The sequence below is a fragment of the Hylobates moloch genome, unplaced genomic scaffold (assembly GCF_009828535.3).
Source record: "Hylobates moloch isolate HMO894 unplaced genomic scaffold, HMol_V3 SCAFFOLD_15, whole genome shotgun sequence".
Taxonomy (NCBI): Eukaryota; Metazoa; Chordata; class Mammalia; order Primates; family Hylobatidae; genus Hylobates; species Hylobates moloch.
Window position 1 is genome coordinate 56080290 of NW_026652290.1, and position 27434 is coordinate 56107723.

A 27434-nucleotide genomic window follows, 5' to 3' on the forward strand; every position below is an offset into this window, starting at 1 on the left:
TCACGCCATTCTCCTGCCTCAGCCTCCCGAGTAGCTGGGACTACAGGTGCCCGCCACCGTGCCCGGCTAATTTTTTGTATTTTTAGTGGAGACAGGGTTTCACCGTGTTAGCCAGGATGGTCTCAATGTCCTGACCTCGTGATCCACCCGCGCCGGCCTCCCAAAGTGCTGGGATTACAGGCGTGAGCCACCGCGCCCGGCCTTATTAGTACTCTTTTGAATAGCCACAAAAGTACAAAATATATCTGAAAAATTTTCAGCCAAGTATAGACACAACTCCAACTAAGTACCTTTATTAAAGCCAATTTGTAAAACATTTTAAAATATAAGTGTCCTTGATTAACACTGAGAAAAAATGTAAATGTTTAAAATATTCATGCATTAGTAAATATGACAGTTTTCTAACGACCTATTTTTGATATAAAAAAATTTAATGCCATGTCAATTTTGTTATAAGAAGGGTTTCTTCTTATCATTGAGTAAATAAAGAGTGTAAAGAGAAAACCTGGTATCTATTGAGTTGCCCACAATTCCACTGGTTAATTTGCTCACAAAATAAATGTGCTGACATGGACACAGTGGCATAGCAGACACTGGAGACTCAAAAGGTTGGTAGTTTGACAGGTGGGACAGGGTTGAGAAATTACCTAATGGGTACAATGTACACTATTCAGGTGATGGTTACACTAAAAGCCCAGACTTCACCATTTCACAATATAACCATGTAACAAAACTGCACTGTACTCCCTAAATCTATATAAATAAAAAATAATCATTTCTATATTTCAAGATCCCTCTATTCTTTCCTTTAATGTGCTTTAGTAACAAAAAAAAAAACTTATTTTAGGCCATGGTAGTTCATTGGCAGGGTGTTAGAAATTGGGCACCAGAGAATAACATACTTTTGTGAAAATCTATCATGTTCCCACTCCTATATATGCCATAGATAGTTCTCACCACAGCATTTACTCATGCATTCAACAAATATTAATTAAATACCTACTATGTCTTAGGCACTATGCTAAACACTAGGGATACAAAGATTAGTCAGAGTTCCTATACTCAAGGACCTTATGATCCAGGATGTCATCTCAGAAGAATAAGATAGCTGGACAGGATACAGAGATGAATATCCAATGGTAAATAAAGTGGCTCCTAAAGGAGTGTTGACTCCAGATATTAACACTTTTTCAAGACACTAAGATAATGCAGAATGAAGATGAGACATAAACTCTTTTAAAGATTATTTATTCAAGGTTGAGATAAGGTGGAATACATTGAATAATTTTTTATTCAAAAAATTTCCAAGTACTAAAATTAAAAAGATGCTTTCCAAATTTTGAAACAGTTAAACATAGGATAATAAAAGCAAGTACTATCTGTGTAAAAAAAAGAACTAATGATGTAACAGGCAGTTGTATATAAAATATGAAAATATAAATTGGTTTAAAAAGTTATAAATTAATGAATTCCATGAAATTTTACCACCATACGATCTAGTCTAAAATAAATGGACCCTCATGTACATATTTCATTCTCTTACACAATAGACTCTGCCAATGAAAAGGAATAATCACATTGTATATTCTTAGAAACTGGCTGTCCCTGCATATCATCAGTGATTTCGCAGCAGTAAACTATAAAGCAAGCAATTAAAATTAGAGCCCTCAACAAAAACTTTCAAATTAAAATCATTTTTCAAACCTCAAAGTTGAACAAAGTCTAAGTTTTAGAAATATTCTACTCTACACAGAGTGATACAGAAGGTGTTAAAATATAACCCTATAACATTTAAGTTACTTTGGTCACTACCCCAGCTCAGAAAACCAACTATTAATAGTTATGGGCTTTCTTATTGGATATTATTTGGAGTATTCAATTTTAAACCAAATCATAATATATACATGAACTGGCAGTAATCTTTCATTGAAATTCTAATTATGTAAATGTGGCATTGTCCTATGAGAAAATACGTAGTTTTCCTCGTAGTTTAGATCTTTATCTCCTAATTATTTTCTGGCAATGAGAAGGATATATTCTGACATTAATTCCCTATTCCCATAAACTTAGAAAATAGGCACCTCTGCTTGGGAACTGAAAGGGTAAGAGACAAAAGTTAAAATGAATCATTAATAACATATTTACCGGTTTGATTCGCAACTGACCACCTGCCACCTCAAGAATGGCATGTCTTCTGGATACTCTCTTGTCTGTTATCTATACAGTAAAAAATTTAAAAGATTAAGAATAGCCAACTCCTTAACAAGCAACAAAACAAAAAGGCAAACAAAACCCTTGGCGATGTTTCTGAAATCAGTAGACTAGATATGAAATATATCATTCATTCGACAACTGTATATTGAAATGATTGTCCTCATTTAACAAATAATGAAACTCAGAGATTAAAAATCCTGCCCAAAGTCATGTAAGAGTCAACAACAGAGCCTCAAGCCTAGAATCTAACGGATCCCAAAACCTTGCATGATAGTTTCCATTCATGACAGACATCTGCTGGGGATTCTTACCAAGAAAATTCATAAAATAGGAGAAGTCTCTATATAATATGTACTTACCAGAAAACATTTCAAATACAAGCAACATATAGTATATCATGATGACAAAGGTTTTAAAAGGAAGAGATCCCATGCTCAAGGATCTGGTAAGTGTAAAAGGGTCTGACTCTAGGCTTTGGGGTCAAAGAGACCCAGATCAGGCAGAACTGCATGCAAACTCTGGGGCCATCAGCAGCAGTTAAGAGTTCAGGAAGGCAAGAAGGGGAATAGTGAAAACCAAACATTTTCAGTAAGAAAGAAATTAGCATTTTTAAAAAATATCTATTTGCTTCCTGTTTTGAGCCAACAGTGTTCTACTTATGCTCACAATCATTTCCACATACCAAAGTTCAAAAGTTGTTTGCATTTTAAATGCTGACAGTGCCAATCAAAGCTTTCTCTTTTCACTGTAAACACGATAGTTAAGACTGCCTTTTTTATTTGTGGTTGATTGATAGATAATGAAAACATGTTAAGCACCAACTTCACTAACACCGTAACAACCTGACCCATCTCTTGGTAACCTTGGTATTTAGCACTTGAATGTTGGCATTATCCGCATAAGGACCAAAATTATCAGTAAAAAATAGGCCATACCAACACATAAACTCAATTAAACCTATTAGTTCCACAAAAAATGTGAAACTGCCAGGAGTCAGTACTCATTTTTTTAACCAGAGAGCTGTTCCACACTTAAGGCTGTGACATATAGACAGTAATATCAAGCATCAGAATGAGTATCACATGAATGAATTTTTCACAATGTATTGTTAGCCACAATGGCCATCCAAGAAGTAAGTACAAACTAATAATCTTTTGTTTCAGAAAAAAAGAGGCTAAAAATTTAAAGATTTCTTTCTTTTTCCCAGAATGTACCTTAGTAGGCTAAAAACAACAGCAGTTATCTGATGACTCATGGCATCACCTGCACAGAACTGTAGCTTAAATGTTGTGATTCAACATAACATTGCCATAGCTATTATTAACACTTTACATAAAAATTGAAAGTCCAGAGAATTTAGGTAACTTGGGTAGGTCACTCTCCAAATAGGCAGTACTCCAAATCCACACTCTTTTTAACAAAAATAGGTAATAGGCAGGGTGCGATGGCTTCAATCCCAGCACTTTGGGAGGCTGAAGTGGGAAGACTGCTAGAGCCCAGGAATTCAAGACTAGCCTGGGCAACACAGTGAGACCCCCAACTCTACATAAAGTAAAAACTTAGCTGGACAGGGTGGCATGTGCCTATAGTCCCAAATATTAATACTTGGGAGGCTGAGGTAGGAAGACTGCTTGAACCCAGGAGGTCAAGGTTGCAGTGAGCCATGATCGTGCCACTGCACACCAGCCTGGGGGGCAGGGTGAGACCCTGTCTCAAAAAAAAAAAAAAAAAGATAATAAATGTGAGAACACATTTATACATGACTATACCTACATGTAATCATTCAAAAGTAATTTCAAAAAATGTACATTATTCTGTGGCTGAGAGTAAGCAGTTCCTATTTCTGACTTGGGTACCAAAATCTCATTGTTACTTCCGTACTACAAACCAATTTTCTAACCAATAGAGTAATAAGCTATCAAATATAAAACTATGGCATATAAAGATGGTTCCTTTAACAGTCCACCTTAAATTTCTTTCTTTCCTTTTTTAAACTGTATTTTTTCAGGAAGCAATAAATGAACTTTTCCTATCTCTGTCTTTCTTTGAAGTAGGCTTCACTGACACTACAAAGATAAAAGACATTTTAAGTAACATAAAAGTATAATGTGACCTCTAGTGGACACATAACTCCACAACAGTGTAATTTCATTACAAGCTATGTGTCTTTATAGAATACAAAAAGAATGCTATAAACAGTCTTTGAAATTAACATCACTCAGACATTTATAGTGTTCCTTTTAAAGTAAACCCCTAAATAGTGAATACACGATAAAATAACCATTTGCACTTTCTCAATGGGAAGTGTAAAGGTTTAACAAATTATCATTAAAACATTTTAATTTCAGGATTGATATACGGAGAGGGGTGGGGAACAAGTGACAAACAGATTATCCTAAAGATCTGATGATCTGCTTTATTTAACAGCCTATCACTGCTCCTTATACAGAGTGAATATCCAACACATTTTTATTATTTATTAATATATCAACTGTAATAACAATCAATTATCAACACCAAAGCACCATTCTAGACTTGTCATGTATCATCTTTTTCAGTCTTCACAAAATCTGTGAAGAAGATATTATTATTATACTTCACTTCATAGGTGAGAAAACAGAAGTACAGAGAGTTTAAGCAACTACTCAGTTACACAACCAATTAAGTAGTAGGGCCAGGATCTGAACCTAAGGAATCAGATTCCAGAACCATTCATGCTCTTAACGTTGTATCACATCCCTCAATATCATTACATGAAACCTAAAGCAAAACCTCAGTTTTTAAGATGATTTACCCAGTTTAACTGTCAAACTAGAACATAGTAAAGAACTGGAAATAAGGCAGAAATGGCTATTTAATAACCAAATAGACATTCAGAGGAGATTCAGATCCTAAATAAAGCTCCAAGAGGCCCTCCGGCTTTCATTTGGTCCTGCTTATCTAATGGCATACCTAAGTCTAACAAGGTATGTCATCCAAATTCTTAATTCTCTATTTGTAAAGTGGATAGGATTTAGTAGACAGCACACTGACAATAGGAGAAAATGACTGATGTTGGTCTGCAGGTGGAAAGAGAAAGGCTACTAAAAAGCAAAGAAACCCAAGGACTCAAAAAGAATACACTGGTTAGAGGCCATTTAGGGTAGGACAAATGGCATAAATTACTTCAAAATATACTGAAGGCTTGCCCAAGTTTACTTACTGATTACCAAGAATCACCAAGTTTAAATTAAAACTTCAACTGAAATCAGATATTTCACACTTAGAAAGCCATAAAAATAGTTAAATTGAAGAATTCCAATTTTTATAGAATAATTATTCTCACCTAAATTCTAATCACAACACACATTCTTCAAAGAAATCAACAAATAGAGCAAATAAAACTACCCATATCCCATCCCATATCTAATGCAAAACTAGGAGATGGAGATTACCAAAAACTTTAACTTACATGTAAGAGAGATGAGAAATGTCAATTTCAGAAGATCAAGCCCCAGAACCTATGCTGGAGCAGAGAAAATCAGGTGGCAAATGACAGAAAAAGAGGAAAGAGGGAGTGGGAATCTAGCGGCGCTGAAGCATAGGTATCACTCCCAGAAAAATTAAGTCACACTTTTAGTGAGAAATACTAAAAACACATTTCAGATCCAACATTGCAGAGGCCAAGCTAATAGAGAATCCAAAACAGAGGCATAAAAATATGTGGAACCAGGTATAGCAAGCTCAGAAAAGGCACCACTTCTCAGGCAGAAGGAGGACACTTGGAAGAAAAAAATAAATCCAATAGTATAGATTTTGGCTTCAAAATACCATTCCCCACTAAAAGAAACTAGAGCTCTTTTGAGAAATGTCATATTCCAGGTCTGAAGCACAAAAAGTATAATGTGGACCTAGGATATCTTCTTGCGCCAGAAGACAAAGAAATGCTCAAGAATTGATGGGTGCATGTCAGAAGGACAGAGAAACCAGTGCAAAAAAACTCTCACTCACCAAATTTAGAACAATTCGAGCATCAAAATAGTGATAATACTGGAATACAGCAAATTGAATCCCAAAATAATCCATGATTCCATACAAATCTACATAAAGTAAAAAATTAGTTGGACAGGGTGGCATGTGCCTATAGTCCTCAATATTAATACTTGGGAGGCTGAGGTAGGAACATTGCTTGAGCCCAGGAGGTCAAGGTTGCAGTGAGCCATGATCGCACCACTGCACTCCAGCCTGGGCAACAGGGTGAGACCCTGTCTCAAAAAAAAAGAGATAATAAAAAAGATTCCATATGAATCATGGATTATTTTGTGATTCAATGTGCTGTATTCAGTAATATCAGAGGGTAAGGCTGGGAGAGATGCATTTCTTTATAAAAGAATGCCAGCTAAAGTAGAAAAAAATGGTAGAATGAGAAAAATCACTATTTTCTAACTGTCAATGTAAAAATTAAGTTAGGAAGGGATAAAAGGATGTTTATTTCCCAACAAGAAAAAGGTTTGTTGGGAATAAATACTCATGAAGTCTCAGTATCACTCCACAGATTACTGACAAAGGAAATGGTAGATTAACTGTGAAATCTGGCAGATACCACCTTACCAAGGTGATTACACTTACCACATCACCACAGCAGGACAAACTGATAGATGTGCTTCCTAATGTGGTACTCTGAATAAACATCACCTACTTAATATTTTCATCAAAAATGTTTAATATGAATCAAATTATGTGCAAACAATCAGACAAACAAAAATCGTGGGACACTCTAGGAATAACTGGCCTGGACCCACAGAAGCACTGATGTCATTAAAGACAAAAGGCAAGAAAACCATTCTAGATTAAATAAAAAAAAATTTAACTGGATCCTGACTTTTTTAAAAAAATGCAAAAAGTACATTATTGAAAATGATGTACAGAACTGAGTATGGGATATTAAAATTTATGGCACAGTTACACATTTCTAGAATATAATAACAGAATATAGCTATATAGAAATGTCCTTGTTCTTAGGTGACACATGTTGACATATTTAGTGATGAACTGCCATAATGCATGTATGTACTTTCAACTGTGTTCAGGAGAAAGAAAAAAATGTGCGTGCACACACACACACACACACACACACACACAGGCATATTACAGAAGAAAAATCAATGCCTTATTTGATTAAATTGCTGTTTGTCAAATTTCTGTTACTTGTAGTCAAAAGCAACTGTGATTAATACACATTCCTCTAACAATTGTTATATTTATTTTTTTTTAGAGATAGGATTTTGCCATTTTGGCCAGGCTGGTCTCAAACTCCTGGCTCCAAGTGATCTGCCCACCTGGGCCTCCCAAGGTGCTGGAATTACAGGCATGAGTCACTGCGCCTGGCCTTAAACTGCCTTTTTTTTTTTTTTTTCAGACTAAGCTTCGCTCTGTTGCCCAGGCTGCAGTGCAATGGCACAATCTAGGCTCACTGTAAAGTCCGCCTCCCAGGTTCAAGCTATTCTCCTGCCTCAGCCTCCCAAGTAGCTGGGATTACAGGCATGTGCCACCATGCCCGGCTAATTTCTTTTTTTTACATTTAGTAGAGACAGGGTTTCAACATGTTGGTCAGGCTGGTCTCAAATTCCTGACCTTGAATGATCCACCCACCTTGGCCTCCCAAAGTGCTGGGCTTACAGGTGTGAGCCACCGTGCCCAGCCCTAAACTGAATTCTTAATATTGTTTCTTGAATGTGAACAGGTCTCTCTATTCTTATACCACTTTTGTAGTGATACCATGTGGATCCCTTTTATTTGACTTTCTGGTTTTAAATATTAATAGAATACGTCATCTACTATAATATACATACAGGTCCCTTCTCTAGTTTTAAGATACGAAGATTATACCAGAAAAAAAGATAAACACATGAAAACATAAAAGAACTGTTTATGATCTGTTTGTTACCAAATACTTATTTTCGGTATTTATTGAACTCAAACAAAATGGAGATTTTCTTATGTGACGAGCAGAAATACTTAGATATTTTGTATCAAAGTCTGTGATCTGTTTGTTTGACTGCAATTCTCAAAATTCTAAAAACGAAAGAAACAACCCTAAATAAAGTAAAAGCAGAAAAGCTACTGGATCTTGAAATAGAATAGGGTGGTACCTTTCATTTCATTTTTTTTCTACATATAATATAGACAACACAAGTTAGTTTTTTGTAAAATCCTTTTCTAGAGAAGTTTCTGAACATCATAGACAGGTATAATATATCGCATTAATTCAATTTTCTCATGTAACTTGGTTCCTGTACATATAAGAACAGAAAATAGTTCGTTTTTCAGTATAAACTATATTACAAATTGTTTTTTAGTATAAACTCTATTACACAGGATATTATTATAGTACAAATATAGTACACAGGATGTATATTATAGTACAAATTGTTTTTCAGTATAAACTATATTACACAGGAAAGGTTAAGATAATTATACAATATTTTATACTTTAATTGTATAAAAATTATCTTGTACGAATAAAATCAGAAAGATGGCTGACTAGAGGTGCCCAATGCGTGCCCTTGCCCCCTAAAAAGGGACCCAAACACAGAATCAACAACTACAATTCAACTGGATTGTCTGAGGGAGAGCACTGAAGTGCAGCAAGGGAGTGGCAAGATCCCTGTGGAGCACAAAAGCAGGATGAAAAGAGGTGCAAGGCACCCTGCCTCTGCTGTCCCATCTCCCCAGTGAGACTGGCTGGGAGCCAGGAGGGACTTCTTAAGGGTAATGGTAAGCACAGGGCCCCAACCACAGAAACTTGCAGTCCTTACTACAGGAGAATCCCACAGTCCTTACAAGCCTTGAGCTGTTTGGAGAGCTACCTGGAATTTACAAAGCTACATTACTCCACAGTAGGAGCTCGTGTTATGCACTCCCCACCCTTGCATGACCTAAGCTGCTACAGCATAGCACCTTCTTGAAACCAGAGCCACTGCTGGAGGGTGTCCTGCTCTGGGGGCCAGTAGCCACTGTGTCTCTCTAGCTTTGAGGCTCTACCATCATTCCATAAAGACCACATGAAGGACTGTAATGCAATGACTCCAGTTACTCAGAGCCTGGGCCCAGGGACAGTCATGACTCTGGTACTGCATAATGGGGAAGTCAACCCCAGGCTGGCCAAACCACCACGTCTGCGCCCCCAGCTGCAGAAACAGCATAGCAGCCCACCCCTGGTATGCACTTCCCCAAGCTAGCCAAACCATTGTGAGCTCACACCTCAGCCAGAGAAACAGCAGACCACCCCCAGCGGGCATGCCACCAAACTGGCCTAATCATTGTGTGTCCATACCCCCAACTGAGGAAACAGTCTGGTGGAACCACCCTGGGCGGACATACTCCACAAGCCAGCCAAACCGTCCCACACCTGCACTCCTAGCTGGATAAACAGCCTGGTGGCTCTTTCCTCAGTAAGCCAGACCCTGAGCAGCCAAACCACAACATGTCTGCACCCTAAGTCTGATAAACAGCCCAGAGAGCCAGTCCCTGAGCTCTCTGCACACCAGCACCCTCAGCCTGAGAAGTAGCCTAGCAGCCCTGCCCTCAGTGACCCAATCTCCAAGCCAGCTGACTCGCTATGTATACATGCATACCCCTGGCCCAACAACCAGCCTAGCGAGCCCATCTCTGGCAAAGTCATACCACTACCACCACCACACACTTCCACAGCCTAGGCCACTGAGGCACTTGCAAACATCACTAATATGGGTTACAGCTGAGGAAACTGCACAGAGACCATACCACTGTGCTCACTCAGAACCTAAGCCAGTGTACTGTACCCATCAGACATCATAAGACTCATCTAAAGGAATAGGTCTTTCCCTGTGAAAGCTACTCCACAAAATTAGAAGAGGCAACTATTCCACCAGATGAGCAGATATCAATATAGGGACACAAGAAACATGAAAAAAACATAACATCCCCAAAGGAACACATTAATTCTCCAATAGCAGACTCCACAAAAAAAAGAAATTTATAAAATGCCAGAAAAAGAATTCAAAATAACTTTAAGAAATTCAACAAGATAGAAGAGAATGCAGATAACCCAATTTACCAAAATCAGAAAAATAATTCATTATCTAAATGAGAAATTCAACAGAGAGAAACATCATAAAAAATAACCACACAGAAATCTTACAGCCAAGGAATTCAGAGAATAAAATAAAAAATAAAATCAAGCCTTCACCAGACTATATCAAGCAGAAGAATTTCCGAACTTAAAGACAAGTCTTCTGAAATAACCCAAAGAAAAGAAAAAAGTATTTAAAAGAATGAAGAAAACCGATTGAATTTATGGGACAACATTAAGCGAATAAATATTCACATTATGAGAATTCCAGGAAAAGAAAATATGGAAAAGGCATAGAAAACCTATTTAATGAAATAATAGCTGAAAACCTCCCAAGTCTTGAGAGACAGAAGGATATCCAGATGCAGGAAGTGCAAAAGTTCTCAAATAAATTCAGCCCAAAAAGTTCCTCTCCAAGGCACTTATAGTCAAATTTTCAAAAGTCAAAGACAATGGGAAAATTCTACAAACAACAAGAAAAAATCATCAAGTCACATAAAAGGGAATGCCCACTAGACTAACAGCAGATTTCTCAGCAGAAACCTTACAGGCTGAGAAAATGGCATGATATATTTAGTGCTGAAAGGAAAAAAAAAAAAAAAAACTGCCAGCCTGGATATAGGATACCCAGTAAAGCTATCCTTTAGAAATGAAGTTTTCCCAAACAAGTAAAAACTAAGGGAATTCCATCACCACTCAACAAGCCCTACAAGAAATACTTAAAGGAATTACTACAAGGCTTCACTGCTGAATTCTACCAAACTTTTAAAAAAGACTAATACCAATTCTTCTCAACCTATTCCAAAAAATTAAAGGGAAAGGAACTATTACAAGTTCATTACATGAAGCCAGTATGACCTTGAAACCAAAACTAGACAAGGACACACAAACAAAAAGAAAATTACAAGTCAACATCCCTGATGAACATATAGATTCAAAAATCCTCAAAAAAAATACTAGCAAACTGAATCCAAGAACACATTAAAAAGATTATACACCATGATCAAGTGAAATTTATCCCAGCGATGCAATGATGGTTCAAACATACAGAAATCAATAAATGTGATATATCACATCAACAGAATTAAGGACAAAAACCATATGATCTCAAGAGTTTCAGAAAAAATATTTGATATAATTCAACATCCCTTCACGATAAACACTCAACAAATCAGGTATAGAAGAAACATACCTCAACACAATAAAGGGCATATATGACAAACCCACAGCTAACATCATATGGAAAGGGGAAAAGACGAAACCTTTTCTTCTAAGAACTGGAACAAGCTAAGGATGCCCCACTATTACCACTCTTATTAAATATAGTACTGTTAGTCCTAGCCACAGCAATTAGGTAAGAAAAAAAAATCAGCCGGGCATGGTAGCTCACACCTGTAATCCCAGCACTTTGGGAGGCTGAGGTGGGTAGATCACAAGGTCAGGAGTTCAAGACCAGCCTGGCCAAGATGGTGAAACCTCACCTCCACGAAAAATACAAAAATTAGCTGTGCATGGTGGTGGACGCCTGTAATCCCAGCTACTCGGGAGGCTAAGCCAGAGAATTGCTTGAACCCAGGAGACAGAAGTTGCAGTGAGCTGAGATCGTGCCACCGCAATCCAGCCTGGGTGGCAGAGTGAAACTCTGTCTCAAAAAAAAAAAAAGGAAAAAAAAAAGAAAGGGCATCTAAATGGAAAGGAGGAAGTTGAATCATCCCTGCTTGTAGATAACGTGATCTTACATCTAGAAAAACCTAAAGACTCCACCAAAAGAACACTTAAAACTGATAAACAAATTCAATAAACTTACAGGACACTTTAACTTAAAACAATATGGGGGTTAGGGGAACCAATTTGACTCCCCCAAAACTTAACTACCAATAGCCTACTGTTGACTGGAAGCCTTAATCAATTATGAATAATTGATTAACACATATTTTGCATGTTATATGTATTGTACAGTATATTCTTAAAATAAGCTAGAGAAAAGAGAATATTAAGAAAATCATAAGGAAGAGAAAATATATGTACTATTCATTAAGTGGAAGTGGATCATCATATAGGTCTTCATCTTCATTGTCTTCACCTTGAGTAGGCTGAGGAGGAGGAGGAGGAGGAATAGGAGGAGCTGCTCATGCTCAGTGTGGCAAAGGTGTAAAAGGTAAAGGAGGTAGAAGGGAAGGCAAGAAAGGCAGACATGCTTGGTGTAACTTTATGAAAATACATGATAGCTTGCCTAACTTTTTTGCTTTCCATTTCTTTAAAAAAAAGTTTTTATACAGTTCCAATCCTATTCTACCATTTGTTTAGTTTCAGGGTCTGTATCATAGAAAGGTCCATGTTGTAAAAGAAAAGCAGTCTTGAATAAACGTAACCCTTCTGCCAGAGTGTTTAGTGTCGGTTTGGTAACTGGCACTGCTGCTTCTATATGTCTTCCTCATTGCCGGCACTGGTTCAGAAGCATTCATCTTCATCAAGTTGTCTTGTGTTAATTAGTGTTTATTAGCTCTTGAATTTCTCCAATATCTATATCTTGAAATCCTTCACCCCTGACTTTTTGGCCATATCCACAATCTCTTTCATAATTTATTTGATTGGCTTTGACGTAAACCCTGTGAAGTCATGCACATCATCTGGACAGTTTTCTTCATCAGGAATTTACTGCTTCAGGCTTGATGGCTTTCATGACTTTTTCTGTAACAACAATGGTGTCTTCAATGGTGTAATCCTTCAGGACTCGTGATGTTCTCTCTAGGGAGGTTCTCTTCCATAACACTGACGACCTTTTCCATAGAGTACTGTGTATAATGAGCCTTAAAAGTCCTTATGATTCCCTCATCTAGTGGCTGAATTAGAGATGCCGTGTTTGGGGGAAAGTAGACCACTTCAGAACCTTCGTTACTGAACTCATAGGGCTCTGGGTGGCCAGAGGCATTGTTCAAAAGAATTCTAAAAGACAGTCTCTTACTGGCAAGGTACTTCTGACTTCAGGGACAAAGCATTGATAGAACCAATTCAGAAAAAGGATTTTCATGTCTAGACCTTCTCTTTGTACAACCAAAAGAATGGCAGCTGGTGGTTATCTTTTCCCTCCAAGGTTCAGGGGTTAGCACCTTTGTAGATAAGCGCGGTACTAATCATAAACCCAACTGCATTTGCACAAAACAGTAGAACTTCCTATCCTTTCCTGCCTTAAATCCCAGTGCTCACTTCTCTTCCTTATTAATAACTGTCCTTTGTGGCATTTTTTTTTTCCAGAGTAGGGCACTTTGATCTACATTAAAAAACCTGTTCAGACAGACATCCTTTCTCCTCAATGATTATCTTAATGACATCTGGGAATTCATCTGCTGCTGCTTGGGCAGCAGAAACTGCATTTTCTGTTACCTTGACATTTTAAAAGCCAAACATCTTTTTAAAATTATTAAACCATTCTTTGTTGGCATTAAATTCTCCAGCTTTAGATCTTTTACCCTCCTTTTGCTTTAAGTTGTCACATAATGGCTTTACTTTTTCTTGAATCATATTAGAGTCTATAGGTATGTTTTTCTTATAGCAATCCCGTGTCCACATAAAAATTGCATTTTCAATACAAGATAAAAAGGTGTTTTACAAAAAGCACAAGGTTTTCCCACCTGCTGGCATAGCTGCAGTGAAAGCTTCATGAATTTCCTTTTCTTTTTTTTATGATTGTCCATATGCTGTATTCATTTATTTTGAAATGGCAGGCAATACAGCTGCAGACCCTAATCTACTGTATATATCAAGGAATTCAACTTTTTCTTGTAATTTTTCCCTTTTTTTTTTTCTGTCATTATTTTTCTCTGCTTTTTGGGAGAACTTCCAGCATCACTAGTGGTATTTCACATAGATCCCATGGTCCCATGGTGTGTTAATCAAGGTTTACGGTATTGCACTAAACACAATAAAAAAATACAAGACTCATGAGAGATCACCTTTTTTTTTTTAGAGTGATATAGTATAGTTTGGCTGTGTCCCCACCCAAATCTCACCTTGTATTGTAACAATCCCACATGTCAAGGGTGGGACCAGGTGGAGATAACTGAATCATGGGGTGGCTTCTCCCATACTGTTCTCAGGGTAGTAAATAAGTCTCACGAGATCTGATGGTTTTATAAGTGGGAGTTCCCCTGTGCAAGCTCTCTTGCCTGATGCCGCGTAAGACGTTTGACTTTGCTCCTCATTCGCCTTCCACCATGATTATGAGGCCTCCCCAGCCATGTGGAACTGTGAGTCAATTAAGCTTCTTTCCTTCATAAATTACCCAGTTTTGGTTATGTCTTTATTAGCAGTGTGAGAACAGACTAATACAGACAGGATCTCACTCTGTCACTCAGGCTGGAGTATAATGGTGCAGTCATGGCTCACTGCTGCCTCAATCTCCCAGGCTCAAGTGAGGTTCCCACCTCAGCCTCCGAGTAGCTGGGATTACAGGCATGCACCACCATGCCTAGCTAATTTTTTTTTTAATTTACTTTTTGTAGAGATGGAGTCCCAGTATGTTGTCCAGGCTGATCTTGAACTCCAGGCTCAAGCAGTCCTCCCACCTCAGCCTCCCAAAGTGCTAGGATTACAGGCATGAGCCACCACACCCAGCTGAGACCTGTTTTTATTATGATACACAATTTACTGGAGAGTTGAACTGCTCTTGCTGAGATGATTCACATCACACGTTGTCGTAAGCAGATACCTGCAACAGTAAAGCTCACCAAAACAGCAACAAGAAGTGGCTAGAAATTATTACAGAAGTACAGTATGTATTACAGTGAATTTTATGCTTTACATTTGTCTACATATCTCTCAACTGCAAATGGCACTATGTACACTCTGTGTTTGTGTGTGTATGTTTTGATAAATTCTACCTTTTTATAATAGATTTGAGTATATTTTATGGTAGTAAATGATAAAATAGACTACCTACATATATTTCATTTATTCATGACATATCTTTTTAATTTTTCAATGTTTTTTAAATACAGAGTTTGTGAGTTTTTTCAAATTACCACAAATCTCCCAAAAACTTTTCCAATATACTTGTTGAATCTGCATAGAAGTGGACCTATGCAGTTCAAAACCAATGTTGTTCAGGGTTAACTGTATTCACAAAATTGTGCAACCATCACTTCTATTTCCAGGATTATTCATCACTCCAAAAGGAAACCTCATACCCATTAGGACTTTGGGTTTTAAGTGTGACAGTAAGCCACTGGAAGGTTGCACTGAAAATACTATTTAGAATATTAATAAGAAAATTTATATTATAATATTAATTAAAAATCAGTGGTAACTATTGCACAATACATACACTGAATAAAATATATATACCTATGTACACAGATTAAATACATGAAAGAACTACATTGAATGTTTACAGTGCTTATCTCTTGGTAATTGACTTCGAAGTGCTTATTTTGTCTTCTTGCTTACTTGATTTTGGTGAAATTCCTACTTTTTTTTTTTTTTTTTTTTTGAGTCTCACTCTGTTGCCCAGGCTGGAGTGCAATGGCACAATCTCAGCTCACTGCAATCTCTGCCTCCCAGGTTCGAACGATTTTCCTGCCTCCGCCTCCCAAGTAGCTGGGATTACAGGCGTGCACCACCACACCCGGCTAATTTTTGTATTTTTGGTAGAGACAGGGTTTCACCATGTTGGTCATGCTGGTCTCGAACTCCTGACCTCAGGTGATCTGCCCACCTTGGCCTCCCAAAGTGCTGGGATTACAGGTGAAAGTCCTACATTTTCTACATTGAGTATATAATCTTGCAAAATTGGGAAAGAGCATAATACATATAAAAAACATTACTTTACACAATACTTCACAATTTACAGTGCTTTCCCAAAAGATTATCTAGTTTGCTATATCAACAACAGACAAAAATAGACAAATTCAAATTTTCATGGTAGGGAATAACAGAAAGTCATCTAGTATAGGATTTGAGCCAGTATTATGGTGAAATGCATAAACCTAAAAAAAAAAAGCTTGGGATCTATTTTAGACATAATTTCATTAGATTATTTCCTTCTACTTTTGTGAAGCAGAGGGTAAGTAAAATTATATATATATATATATATATACATATACACACACACACACACACACACATATATATATAAAAGACTCAAACTGAATCCAGACTGGTTACTATAAAGAAGTCTACAAATCATAAAATTTTCTTATCTAGAGATCTTCCCAGTGCCAAGTCCAGCAGGCATTCCAGAGCTCAGTCATCTATGCTGAGACTCTGCCATAATATTTGATGAGAGGTCGGTCTTATTCCTCAACAGAGCAAAAGTAGTTGATATAAGATGTTTAACGTTATCGTATTTGGAATGTACAAAGTCCAACTTCTGATGTTAAGAAGGGGCAATTATGAAGAAATAGACTTGATTTTGCCCAGAGACTCTCCATAAACACTTCAATTCAGAAATCAAGTTCTCTTTAAAAGGTTAATATATTTGATGTAAAATGTTCTTTGGAACTTGTGAATATGCTTTCCCATAAGAATAAGGGTGTAAATGGTAGGTTATCAGGCAACCTCACAAACACCTAATTCACAATACTGATTAATATGCATCATTTTAGATTTTAAAAAGCAAATCCAATGCTTTTTGAGCTCTAATTCAAGGCTGGTGAATTGTTAGCCAATATGATGAAATTGTGCTGACTATCATGATGTCACTGAAATTTCAACTCATCCAACCTGTTTGGCTTGCAATGCTGCTTACATAGTGAATGCTGCACAAGTGTGAGAACATCATCCTCATCATTAATACATGATGACAGAGGCAACATAGTAAGTAAAGACATAAGGAGAGCTTAAGAAGACGAAAGTGGGTTTAAAGCACCACTTGGGACTTTGGAAAATTAATGTGTCTAAGTAGTTATTTTGCTTATTCAGTTCGGTTCAGCAGACATTTCTTAAAGACCTATTCTGTGCCAAGTACTCTATTTAGTGTGTCTAGAAGTAGTTTTTTTTTTTTTTTCATGGCTAAACTCTGATAGATTTTATTTTTTTATTATTATACTTTAGGTTTTAGGGTACATGTGCACAATGTGCAGGTTACATATGTATCCATGTGCCATGTTGTTTTGCTGCACCCATTAACTCATCATTTAGCATTAGGTATATCTCCTAATGCTGTCCCTCCCCCCACCCCTCACCCCACAACAGTCCCCGGAGTGTGATGTTCCCCTTCCTGTGTCCATGAGTTCTCATTGTTCAATTCCCACCTATGAGTGAGAACATGCAGTGTTTGGTTTTTTGTCCTTGCAATAGTTTACTGAGAATCATGTTTTCCAGTTTCATCCGTGTCCCTACAAAGGACATGAACTCATCATTTTTTATGGCTGCATAGTATTCCATGGTGTATATGTGCCACATTTTCTTATTCTAGTCTATCGTTGTTGGACATTTGGGTTGGTTCCAACTCTTTGCTATTGTGAATAGTGCCGCAATAAACATACGTGTGTGTGTGTCTTTATAGCAGCATGATTTATAGTCCTTTGGGTATATACCCAGTAATGGGACGGCTGGGTCAAATGGTATTTCTAGTTCTAGATCCCTGAGGAATCGCCACACTGACTTCCACAATGGTTGATCTAGTTTCCAGTCCCACCAACAGTGTAAAAGCGTTCCTATTTCTCCACATCCTCTCCAGCAGCTGTTGTTTCCTGACTTTTTAATGATGGCCATTCTAACTGGTGTGAGGTGGTATCTCATTGTGGTTTTGATTTGCATTTCTCTGATGGCCAGTGATGATGAGCATTTTTTCATGTGTCTTTTGGCTGCATAAATGTCTTCTTTTGAGAAGTGTCTGTTCATGTCCTTTGCCCACTTTTTGATGGGGTTGTTTTTTTCTTGTAAATTTGTTTGAGTTCATTGTAGATTCTGGATATTAGCCCTTTGTCAGATGAGTAGGTTGCAAAAATTTTCTCCCATTCTGTAGGTTGCCTGTTCACTCTGATGGTAGTTTCTTTTGCTGTGCAGAAGCTCTTTAGTTTAATTAGATCCCATTTGTCAATTTTGGCTTTTGTTGCCATTTCTTTTGGTGTTTTAGACATGAAGTCCTTGCCCACGCCTATGTCCTGAATGGTATTGCCTAGGTTTTCTTGTAGGGTTTTAATGGTTTTAGGTCTAACATTTAAGTCTTTAATCCATCTTGAATTAATTTTTGTATAAGGTGTAAGGAAGGGATCCAGTTTCAGCTTTCTACATATGGCTAGCCAGTTTTCCCAGCACCATTTATTAAATAGGGAATCCTTTCCCCATTTCTTGTTTTTGTCAGGTTTGTCAAAGATCAGATAGTTGTAGATATGCGGCATTATTTCTGAGGGCTCTGTTCTGTTCCATTGATCTATGTCTCCGTCATGGTACCAGTACCATGCTGTTTTGGTTACTGTAGCCTTGTAGTATAGTTTGAAGTCAGGTAGCGTGATGCCTCCAGCTTTGTTCTTTTGGCTTAGGATTGACTTGGCGATGCGGGCTTTTTTTTCCAGGAGCTGGTTTTTTGAAAAGATCAACAAAATTGATAGACTGCTAGCAAGACTAATAAAGAAGAAAAGAGAAGAATCAAATAGATGCAATAAAAAATGAAAAAGGGGATATCACCACCGATCCCACAGAAATACAATCTGCCATCAGAGAATACTACAAACACCTCTATGCAAATAAACTAGAAAGTCTAGAAGAAATGGATAAATTCCTCGACAAATACACCCTCCCAAGACTAAACTAGGAAGAAGTTGAATCTCTGAATAGACCAATAACAGGCTCTGAAATTGTGGCAATAATCAATAGCCTACCAACCAAAAAGAGTCCAGGACCTGATGGATTCACAGCCAAATTCTACCAGAGGTACAAGGAGGAACTGGTACCATTCCTTCTGAAACTATTCCAATCGATAGAAAAAGAGGGAATCCTCCCTAACACATTTTATGAGGCTAGCATCATCCTGATACCAAAGCCTGGCAGAGACAAAACCAAAAAAGAGAATTTCAAACCAATATCCTTGATGAACATTGATGCAAAAATCCTCAATAAAATACTGGCAAACCGAATCCAGCAGCACATCAAAAAGCTTATACACCATGATCAAGTGGGCTTCATCCCTGGGATGCAAGGCTGGTTCAACATATGCAAATCAATACATGTAATCCAGCATATAAACAGAACCAAAGACAAAAACCACATGATTATCTCAATAGATGCAGAAAAGGCCTTTGACAAAATTCAACAACCCTTCATGCTAAAAACTCTCAATAAATTAGGTACTGATGGGACGTATCTCAAAATAATAAGAGCTATCTATGACAAACCCACAGCCAATATCATACTGAATGGGCAAAAACTAGAAGCATTCCCTTTGAAAACTGGCACAAGACAGGGATGCCCTCTCTCACCACTCCTATTCAACACAGTGCTGGAAGTTCTGGCCAGGGCAATCAGGCAGGAGAAGGAAATAAAGGGTATTCAATTAGGAAAAGAGGAAGTCAAATTGTCCCTGTTTGCAGATAACATGATTGTATATCTAGAAAACCCCGTCGTCTCAACCCAAAATCTCCTTAAGCTGATTAGCAACTTCAGCGAAGTCTCAGGATACAAAATCAATGTACAAAAATCACAAGCATTCTTGTACACCAATCACAGACAAACAGAGAGCCAAATCATGAGTGAACTCCCATTCACAATTGCTTCAAAGAGAATAAAATACCTATGAATCCAACTTACAAGGGATGTGAAGGACCTCTTCAAGGAGAACTACAAACCACTGCTCAATGAAATAAAAGAGGATACGAACAAATGGAAGAACACTCCATGCTCATGGGTTGAAAGAATCAATATCGTGAAAATGGCCATACTGCCCAAGGTAATTTATAGACTCAATGCCATCCCCATCAAGCTACCAATGACTTTCTTCACAGAATTGGAAAAAACGACTTTAAAGTTCATATAGAAGTAGTTTTTAACTCTGACTTTGCAATAGAATCATCTTCAGAGCTTTTAAAAATACAGATACCACCCAGGTGCAAAGGCTCACGCCTGTAATCTCAACACTTTGGGAGGCTGAGGCAGGCAGATCACCTAAGGTCAGGAGTTCGAGACCAGCCTGATCAACATAGAGAAACCCTGTCTCTACTAAAAATACAAAATTAGCCGGTTGTGGTGGCACATGCCTATAATCCCAGCTACTCAGGAGGCCAAGGCAGGAGAATGTCTTGAACCCAGAAGGCGGGGGCTGTGGTGAGCCAAGATCGCACCATTGAACTCCAGCCTGTGCAACAGGAACAAAACTCCATCTCAAAAAAATACAGATACCCAGACACTACCTACAGAATCAAATTACCAAAGAAAAGAACTCATATAAAAGTATGAAGACATGTGAGAAGATAGCATATTCATGGTAAGTAGTAAATGGGGGATGAAAATTTGAAGGCATTAATTCAGAGGAAGATATATATAATTGTAAAATATAGTCTTTGTCCCTGTTGCCTGGCATGACCACTAAAATCCTCAGAATCTCCCAAGTGATGTCTTTTTGTATGCTAATGAGTTAAGTGACATCTAGCAGCCCCTAGATAGCTTCAGGGTGGGAGCTAGTCACTGGAAAGACCAAGGTATAATTAGAGAATTGGGACTTTCAGCCCCAAGCCCAGCCTCCTCTAGGGAAAGGAGAGGGGCTAAAGGTTAGCTGATCACTAATCGCCAGTGGTTTAATCAATCATGACTAAATAATGATGACTCCATAAAAACCCAAATGGGACAGGGTTAGGAAAGCTTCCAAACAGGTGAACATGTAGAGGTTTCTGGAGGGTGGCACACTTGGTGAGAGCATGGAAGCTCAGTATCCCTTCCCATAGCTTACCCTATGCATCTCCTCATCTGTATCCTTTGTCATATCCCTTATAACAAACCAGTTCTAAGAGCTGCTCTAGCAAATTAATAGAGCCCAAGGAAAGGGCCATGGGATCCCCATTTACAGCCAGTGGTTCAGGAGCACAGGTAAAACAACTTGGGGCTTGCAATTGCCATCAGAAGTGGGGGGAAATCTTGAGAATTGAGCCCTCAACCTGTGGGAGCTGATGCTATCTCCAGATAGATGGTGTCAGAATTAAATTGAATTAGAGGACACCCAGTTGATGTCTGCTGCAAAAGTGACCGCTTGCTTGTTGGTGGGGAGAAATAACCACATATTCAATCACAGGAGTCTTCTGTGTTGACTGTTATATTTTTGTCCATTCAAAATATACATAGGAAAAGTGATTTGCCTCACATCTATTAGAATGATCAAAATTTAAAACACTGATAACACCAAATGTTGATAAGGATGTCCAGTGACAAGAACTGTCATTCATTGCTGGTGGGAATGCAAATAGTACAGCCACTCTGGAAGACAGTTTGGCGGTTTCTTACAACACTAAACATACTATTACTATACAACTTTACTATCCAATCCAGCAACTGTGCTCCTTAGTATCTACCTAAATGAGTTGAAGATCTATGTTCACACAAAAATCTGCACCCAAATGTTTTTTTGTATTATCCACGATCACTAAAACAAAAGCAACCAAGACGACCTTTGGTAGGTGAATGGATAAACCAACAATGGAATATTATTCATCACTAAAAAGAAATGTGCTATCAAGCCATGAAAAGACTTGGAGGAACCTTAAATACATATTACTAAATGAAACCTGAAAAGGTTATGTACTGTATGACTCCAACTCTAAGACATTCTGAAAAAGGCAAAACTATGGAGAAAGTAAAAGAGTCCAGTAGTTGCCAGGGGTCCCAGGGAGCCTCTGGGGGATGAATAGGCAGAGCACAGAAAATTTTAGGGCAGTGGAACAATTCTGTGTTATATTGCAATGGTAGATACATGTCATTATACATTTGTCAAAACCCATAGGATGTACAATACCAAGAGTTAACCCCAGTGTAAACTATGAAATTTGAGTGATAATGACATGTCAATGTGGATTCATCAATTGCAACAAACATACCATACTGTGTAGAATGTTGATAGTCAGGGAAGCTGTACATGTAAGAGGGCAGAGAGTATATGGGAACTCTGTACTTCCCACTCAGTTTTGCTGTGAACCTAAAACTCCCCCATAAAATAAAGTCTACTTTAAAAACTAATATATTAAAAAACAATGTTTGTAAAAGTTAAATAGGATCATTGACGTAATGTGATCATCCCACAAGCCTGGTCAACACTTACCCAATTATCCAACACACCATATCTTAGAGCCTTAAACCACATAAGCCCTTCCTTACACCACCCACTCTGCATCTACCAAAATTCTAACTGTCCCAACACCACAGTCAAACTCAACATGCTACCAAGTTCATGAAGCTTTCTTTCCCTGATCCCACCTCTTAACTTCAGGTTCCTTCTTATACCTCTCTGTATCCTGTGACATCATTCTGTCTAGCTTGAGGACTAAGCTCTGATTTTTTTTTTTTTATCTTGCCCAAATTCCTTTCTAAGGGGTCTGGGGAGTCATGCCCTACAAATCATAAATTCTCATCAGATGAGTTTTATTTAACCCTGTATAACATGACTTACTTTCCAGTCTGACTCAGGCATAACAAGGAAGAAAATCACAATGTTTTACCCTAAAATATATTTCTTTGCCATACCTTGGAACTGTCCTGCAAAGTCTCTTGTGGGAAAAACCCACATTCTATAGAGAATCCCCTTTCCCCTTTGTTTTCCTTCCTTCCTTTCCAGATCCAGGAGATAATCAATTAAGAGCCAGGCACCCTTTCAGGTCTGATAAGAAACATTTTACAATCTGCTATATCTGAAGTCTATCTGAGAGCTCTGCAAAATAAAACTTGGTCTCCACAATCCTTTATCTTAACCTAAACATTCCCTTTGATCTCAGGTCTTGAGATAAACTCAACCAATTGTCAACCAGAAAATGTTTAAATTTACCTATAGCCTGGAAGCCCCTGCTTTGGGTTGTTCTGCCTTTCTGAACCAAACCAATGTATTTCTTAAATGTTTTGATTGATGTCTCATGCCTCCCTAAAATATATAAAAACCAAGCTGTACCCTGACCACCTTGGGAACATGTTCTCAGGACCTCCTGAGGGCTGTGTCACGGGCCATGGTCACTCATATTTGGCTCAGAATAAATCTCTTGAAATATTTTATAGAATTTAACTCTTCATCAACAGACTCATGGTATTTAACCAAAACTTTTAATAAAATGTGACCTTTTAAAAATCAGGGATTATATCTAAAAATTCAAATTTCTTACTATTCTTAAAAAAACAATATGATACTGTTACCAAGTAGGAATAGGGGAAAGGAGCAGGGATTGCATAGAGACCCTCTCCTTGTGGCCTTCCCAACACTGAGGCAGAAGTGTTGTCATTTATCACTGTCCCTGTGTTGTTTTTCTTCTTCCCTCTCACTTCGCTCACTCCAAGTGTCAGCCTGGCTCCAGTCCCCATGTGAGGTTGTAGCCTTGTTTAGTTATTAATACTTGTTTATTTGTCTCTCAAACCTACAAAACTATAAGTTTCTTGAGAGCAAAGGCTTGTTTCTTATTCATCTTTATTTCTCCTATACTCCCTCCCATCCAACCATAGTATATGTTTATCAAGTATTTCCTGAATTCAGCAAATTATCAATCAACAAAACAGGAAAAATGTTAAAACTTAATTCATTATGAATGCTACTACTCAAGATTTAGCAGTTGGTAGGACTGCATCTTTACTATATTTAAATTCACTTCAAAACTCAATGACAACCCTTTTTCATATCTAAGTCACAATTAGGCTCTTTTTGAGGGTAGAGTGAATGAGAAGCTGAGATGCAGAAATGGAAGGAAGAAATCATGTGTTGAAGGCCTACTATGTGCTAGGCACTGGTTGTAGGCTAAATAATAAAATGAGGGAAAGGCAAATCTAGAAATAAAAGAAATGTAAGGGAAGAAACCTATGTTGGAGCAGGTAGGAACAGCATTCCAGGACAGCCAGGAGGATTCTGCAACAAGCAGTTAAAGTATAGAGCTGCCAGGTCAGGGGATGGTTACTTTGTGTAAACTATGTAGAACATTTACAACATTCTTAGAAGTGGTGAACTGATGCCACCTGAAGAGTCTATACTGAAGCCTATGACCTTCCCTGTCCCCCCAACTCTTCTCCTTTTAATCAAAGCAGTCAATTTAATTACATCACATTGAGAAAGTATCACTAGATATCTTTTGCTATCTTGTTTCCTAGGAGGAAAATAGATCATAAAGAAATATGTTATATAATCCCTGCTGTCAAAATGAAATAAGAAAAATCTGAAATCAGAAATAGTAGATTTCATTTAAGAGTGTAACAGCTTTAATTAAAAACTATAAAGCAAATACTGTGGTCTAACAGTGCTTGACATGTCGTACTGGAAAACCCTTTTAAATTAAGTTTCTTAAGATAATGGTAGATTCACATGTAGTTGAAAGATATAATATGGAAATACCACTTGTACCATTTATCCAGTTTCCCCCAATGGTAACATCTTACAAAACTACAGTACAATATATCAACCTAAGATATTGATACTGACACAGTTCAGACAAAGCACATTTCTATCACCACAAATATCCCTCATGTTGCTATTTTATAGCCATATCCATTCCCTTCTGCCCTCCTGCCTAATATTTTAACCTTTGGCAACCACTAATCTGTTCTCCATTTTTGAAATTTTGCAATTTCGCAATTTCAATGATGTTATATAAATGGAATCATACAATATGTAATCTTTTGGATTGGCTGTTTTAACTCAAATTCTCTGAAGATTAATCCTGCTGTAAAACCTTCTAACTGATGCCAATCATGGAGCAGAATCAAAATCTAGTAAACAAAGACCTGGGGTTCTCTGATGACTCACATGAAAGCAAAGGGAACAAGAAAGATTAAATTTCATTGTCCTTTGTTCTCTGTGACAGGTTTCTCTGTTGTGTTTTCCTACCACCATAAAAATATAAAAACATTCTGATTGTCAAACTGTTTTACTACCAAGACTATTTTACACAGTGAGATTATAAACTTTTATGTTTGTGTGGCCATCAAGGGTTATGAAGCTTGTCTCAGAAAAACATGCCCAATTAAGAAAGTTCAAAATCATCCTTATTTATATTAATCGTTTCCGATACCAATTTACAATGAACTTACTGAGTTTTCCACTTAGAACTCAGTCTTCACTCTCTCACAATACAAAAACAAATCTCACTGGAATTGCTGTTGTTGGAAACAGGAGCCCTTATGTTGTGTTTTAACCACTGCAGAGAAGAATTGAGTGCATCTGTCAGCAACAAAATCGAAAAAAACTACAAGGCGATTTGTTTGTTCTCCAAATGTTTCCTTTAACACACTTAGGATGTCATTCATAACCACTTCCGATATATGCCAACCTTGGCAAGAGAATCTCATCCCTGAATGTTATTTCAAAAGGAAAAGCAAAATCTTGACCAGGTAACTGCCCAGCTTTCACTCCTTACCATTTTTAAAAACAGATACCAAATAGGCTCATCTCACATTAGCAAGTTGACCACACAAAGAACAAGCTACAAATAATGAAAGGGTCTGCAATCTGTTGCCATGTTTCTAAACCACGGCCCTAAAATTCATCCATCTTTTAACTAGACCCACAGTACTCTACTGGTGACAATATCTTAAGCAAGTCAAAACTCGTTAGTCACCAGACATATGATTACTAGATTAAGCACATACTCTTAAATTTCTAACCTACGAATTTAAAAGAAAAATAAAGCCTCCAGACAGTTCCTTCCAGTGTTTGTATAGGCCAATAAACGATGAAAAAAATAGAAATGATGTTAAACATGTACATAATCACTTGTCCAGTAAAAAAATGAACAGCAATTGAATATCTACTGCCTCAATAACCTTACCACATGCACCTGTGCATGTACACAACACACAACACACAACACACACACACCCCTTTAGGACCAGCTTCCATAATACAGTCTTAAACTACCACTCCTTTCCCTGCTCCCAGAAGGCACCTAAGGCAAGTACCAATGGTTCCATTTAGACTCTGGAAGTTAACCAGGATAACAGTACACACTCCTTACTCCTTGGTGGTTAGCTCACTGACACAGGTGTCTCCCCAGTCCCAAGAGAAAACTCCTAGAGGGTAGGGACCCATGTTCCATTCATCTTTGTATGCCCCACAGTGCTAGAATCTGCAAAATGTTCTACACAGTGAGCACCAAACAAGAAATGTTGAATGTTAAAGAAAAAAATAAAAAACTAGATGTACTTAAGAGATCTATAGAATTACGGAATGCAATATGCAAATGTTCTCACTCCTAAACCTCCCAAAGAAGGTAGAGAATATTTAGCTTTGTGGCATTATGTGTCCAAAAGCTTATGTATGGACTTTAAATATTGTATGTACGGCTCAATTTTCTCATCTGAACAATGAGGATAATAAAAATACCTAACTGATAAGGTCTTGAGGCAGCTAAAGATGTTGGTATAGGTAATGTCTCCTTAGACCAATGACACGAACGCTATACACATTACTTATGAAGGGTTCGCTACTCATTTTACTGGAAATAATAAATAATATAAATAAATAAATAAATAAATAAGGTCCACACAGCTCTGCAAAGGAGACCCAAGCTTAAAAGAAATCAGCCTAGAGGACGTAATATCACAGTTTGGCAAACTTTTCTGCAAAGGACCAGACACTACTGTAAATATTTTAGGCTTTACAAGACAAGCCGCAATACCCTCAACCCTTGGAGCAACTATTCCCCCTGAAAAATTAGTAGGTTTTTTGTTTACATTTTACATTTTAGAATTTAAGAATCATTCTTAGTTCATGGGGCCATACAAACATAGGCTTGATTTGGCCCCCAGACTCTAGTTTGCCAATCCCTGGATAAGATAATAATGGTAATACAGTCAGCGTTTTAAAAGCAACCTAAGGAAATGTTTGTGAATTGCTTAAAGGTAACTGAAAAACGTGCGGCCCCAAACTTCTAAAATCCGGACCGGAGGACCAGCGCGGTAGGAAAACCGGCCAGGACTAGGGCCGGTCTTCGGGAGCCGGCGCGGACCTCCACGGCTCTCGGGG

At 37.7% G+C, this 27434-nt stretch overlaps 1 protein-coding gene across 5 annotated transcripts in view; it reads right to left on the minus strand.

Moving 5' to 3' along the window:
• APLF (aprataxin and PNKP like factor) overlaps positions 1 to 27434 on the minus strand; it is a 117349-nt gene that overhangs the window by 89647 nt on the left and 268 nt on the right. For 4 of the 5 annotated variants that reach the window (XM_032177740.1, XM_058428943.1, XM_058428945.1 and 1 more), the window contains exon 2: positions 2146 to 2217. The exons of the other annotated variant lie outside the window; for it this stretch is intronic. In XM_032177740.1, coding sequence (XP_032033631.1) covers positions 2146 to 2217 — 72 coding nt within the window. The remainder of the gene's footprint in view (positions 1 to 2145; positions 2218 to 27434) is intronic. 5 annotated transcript variants of the gene reach the window in all.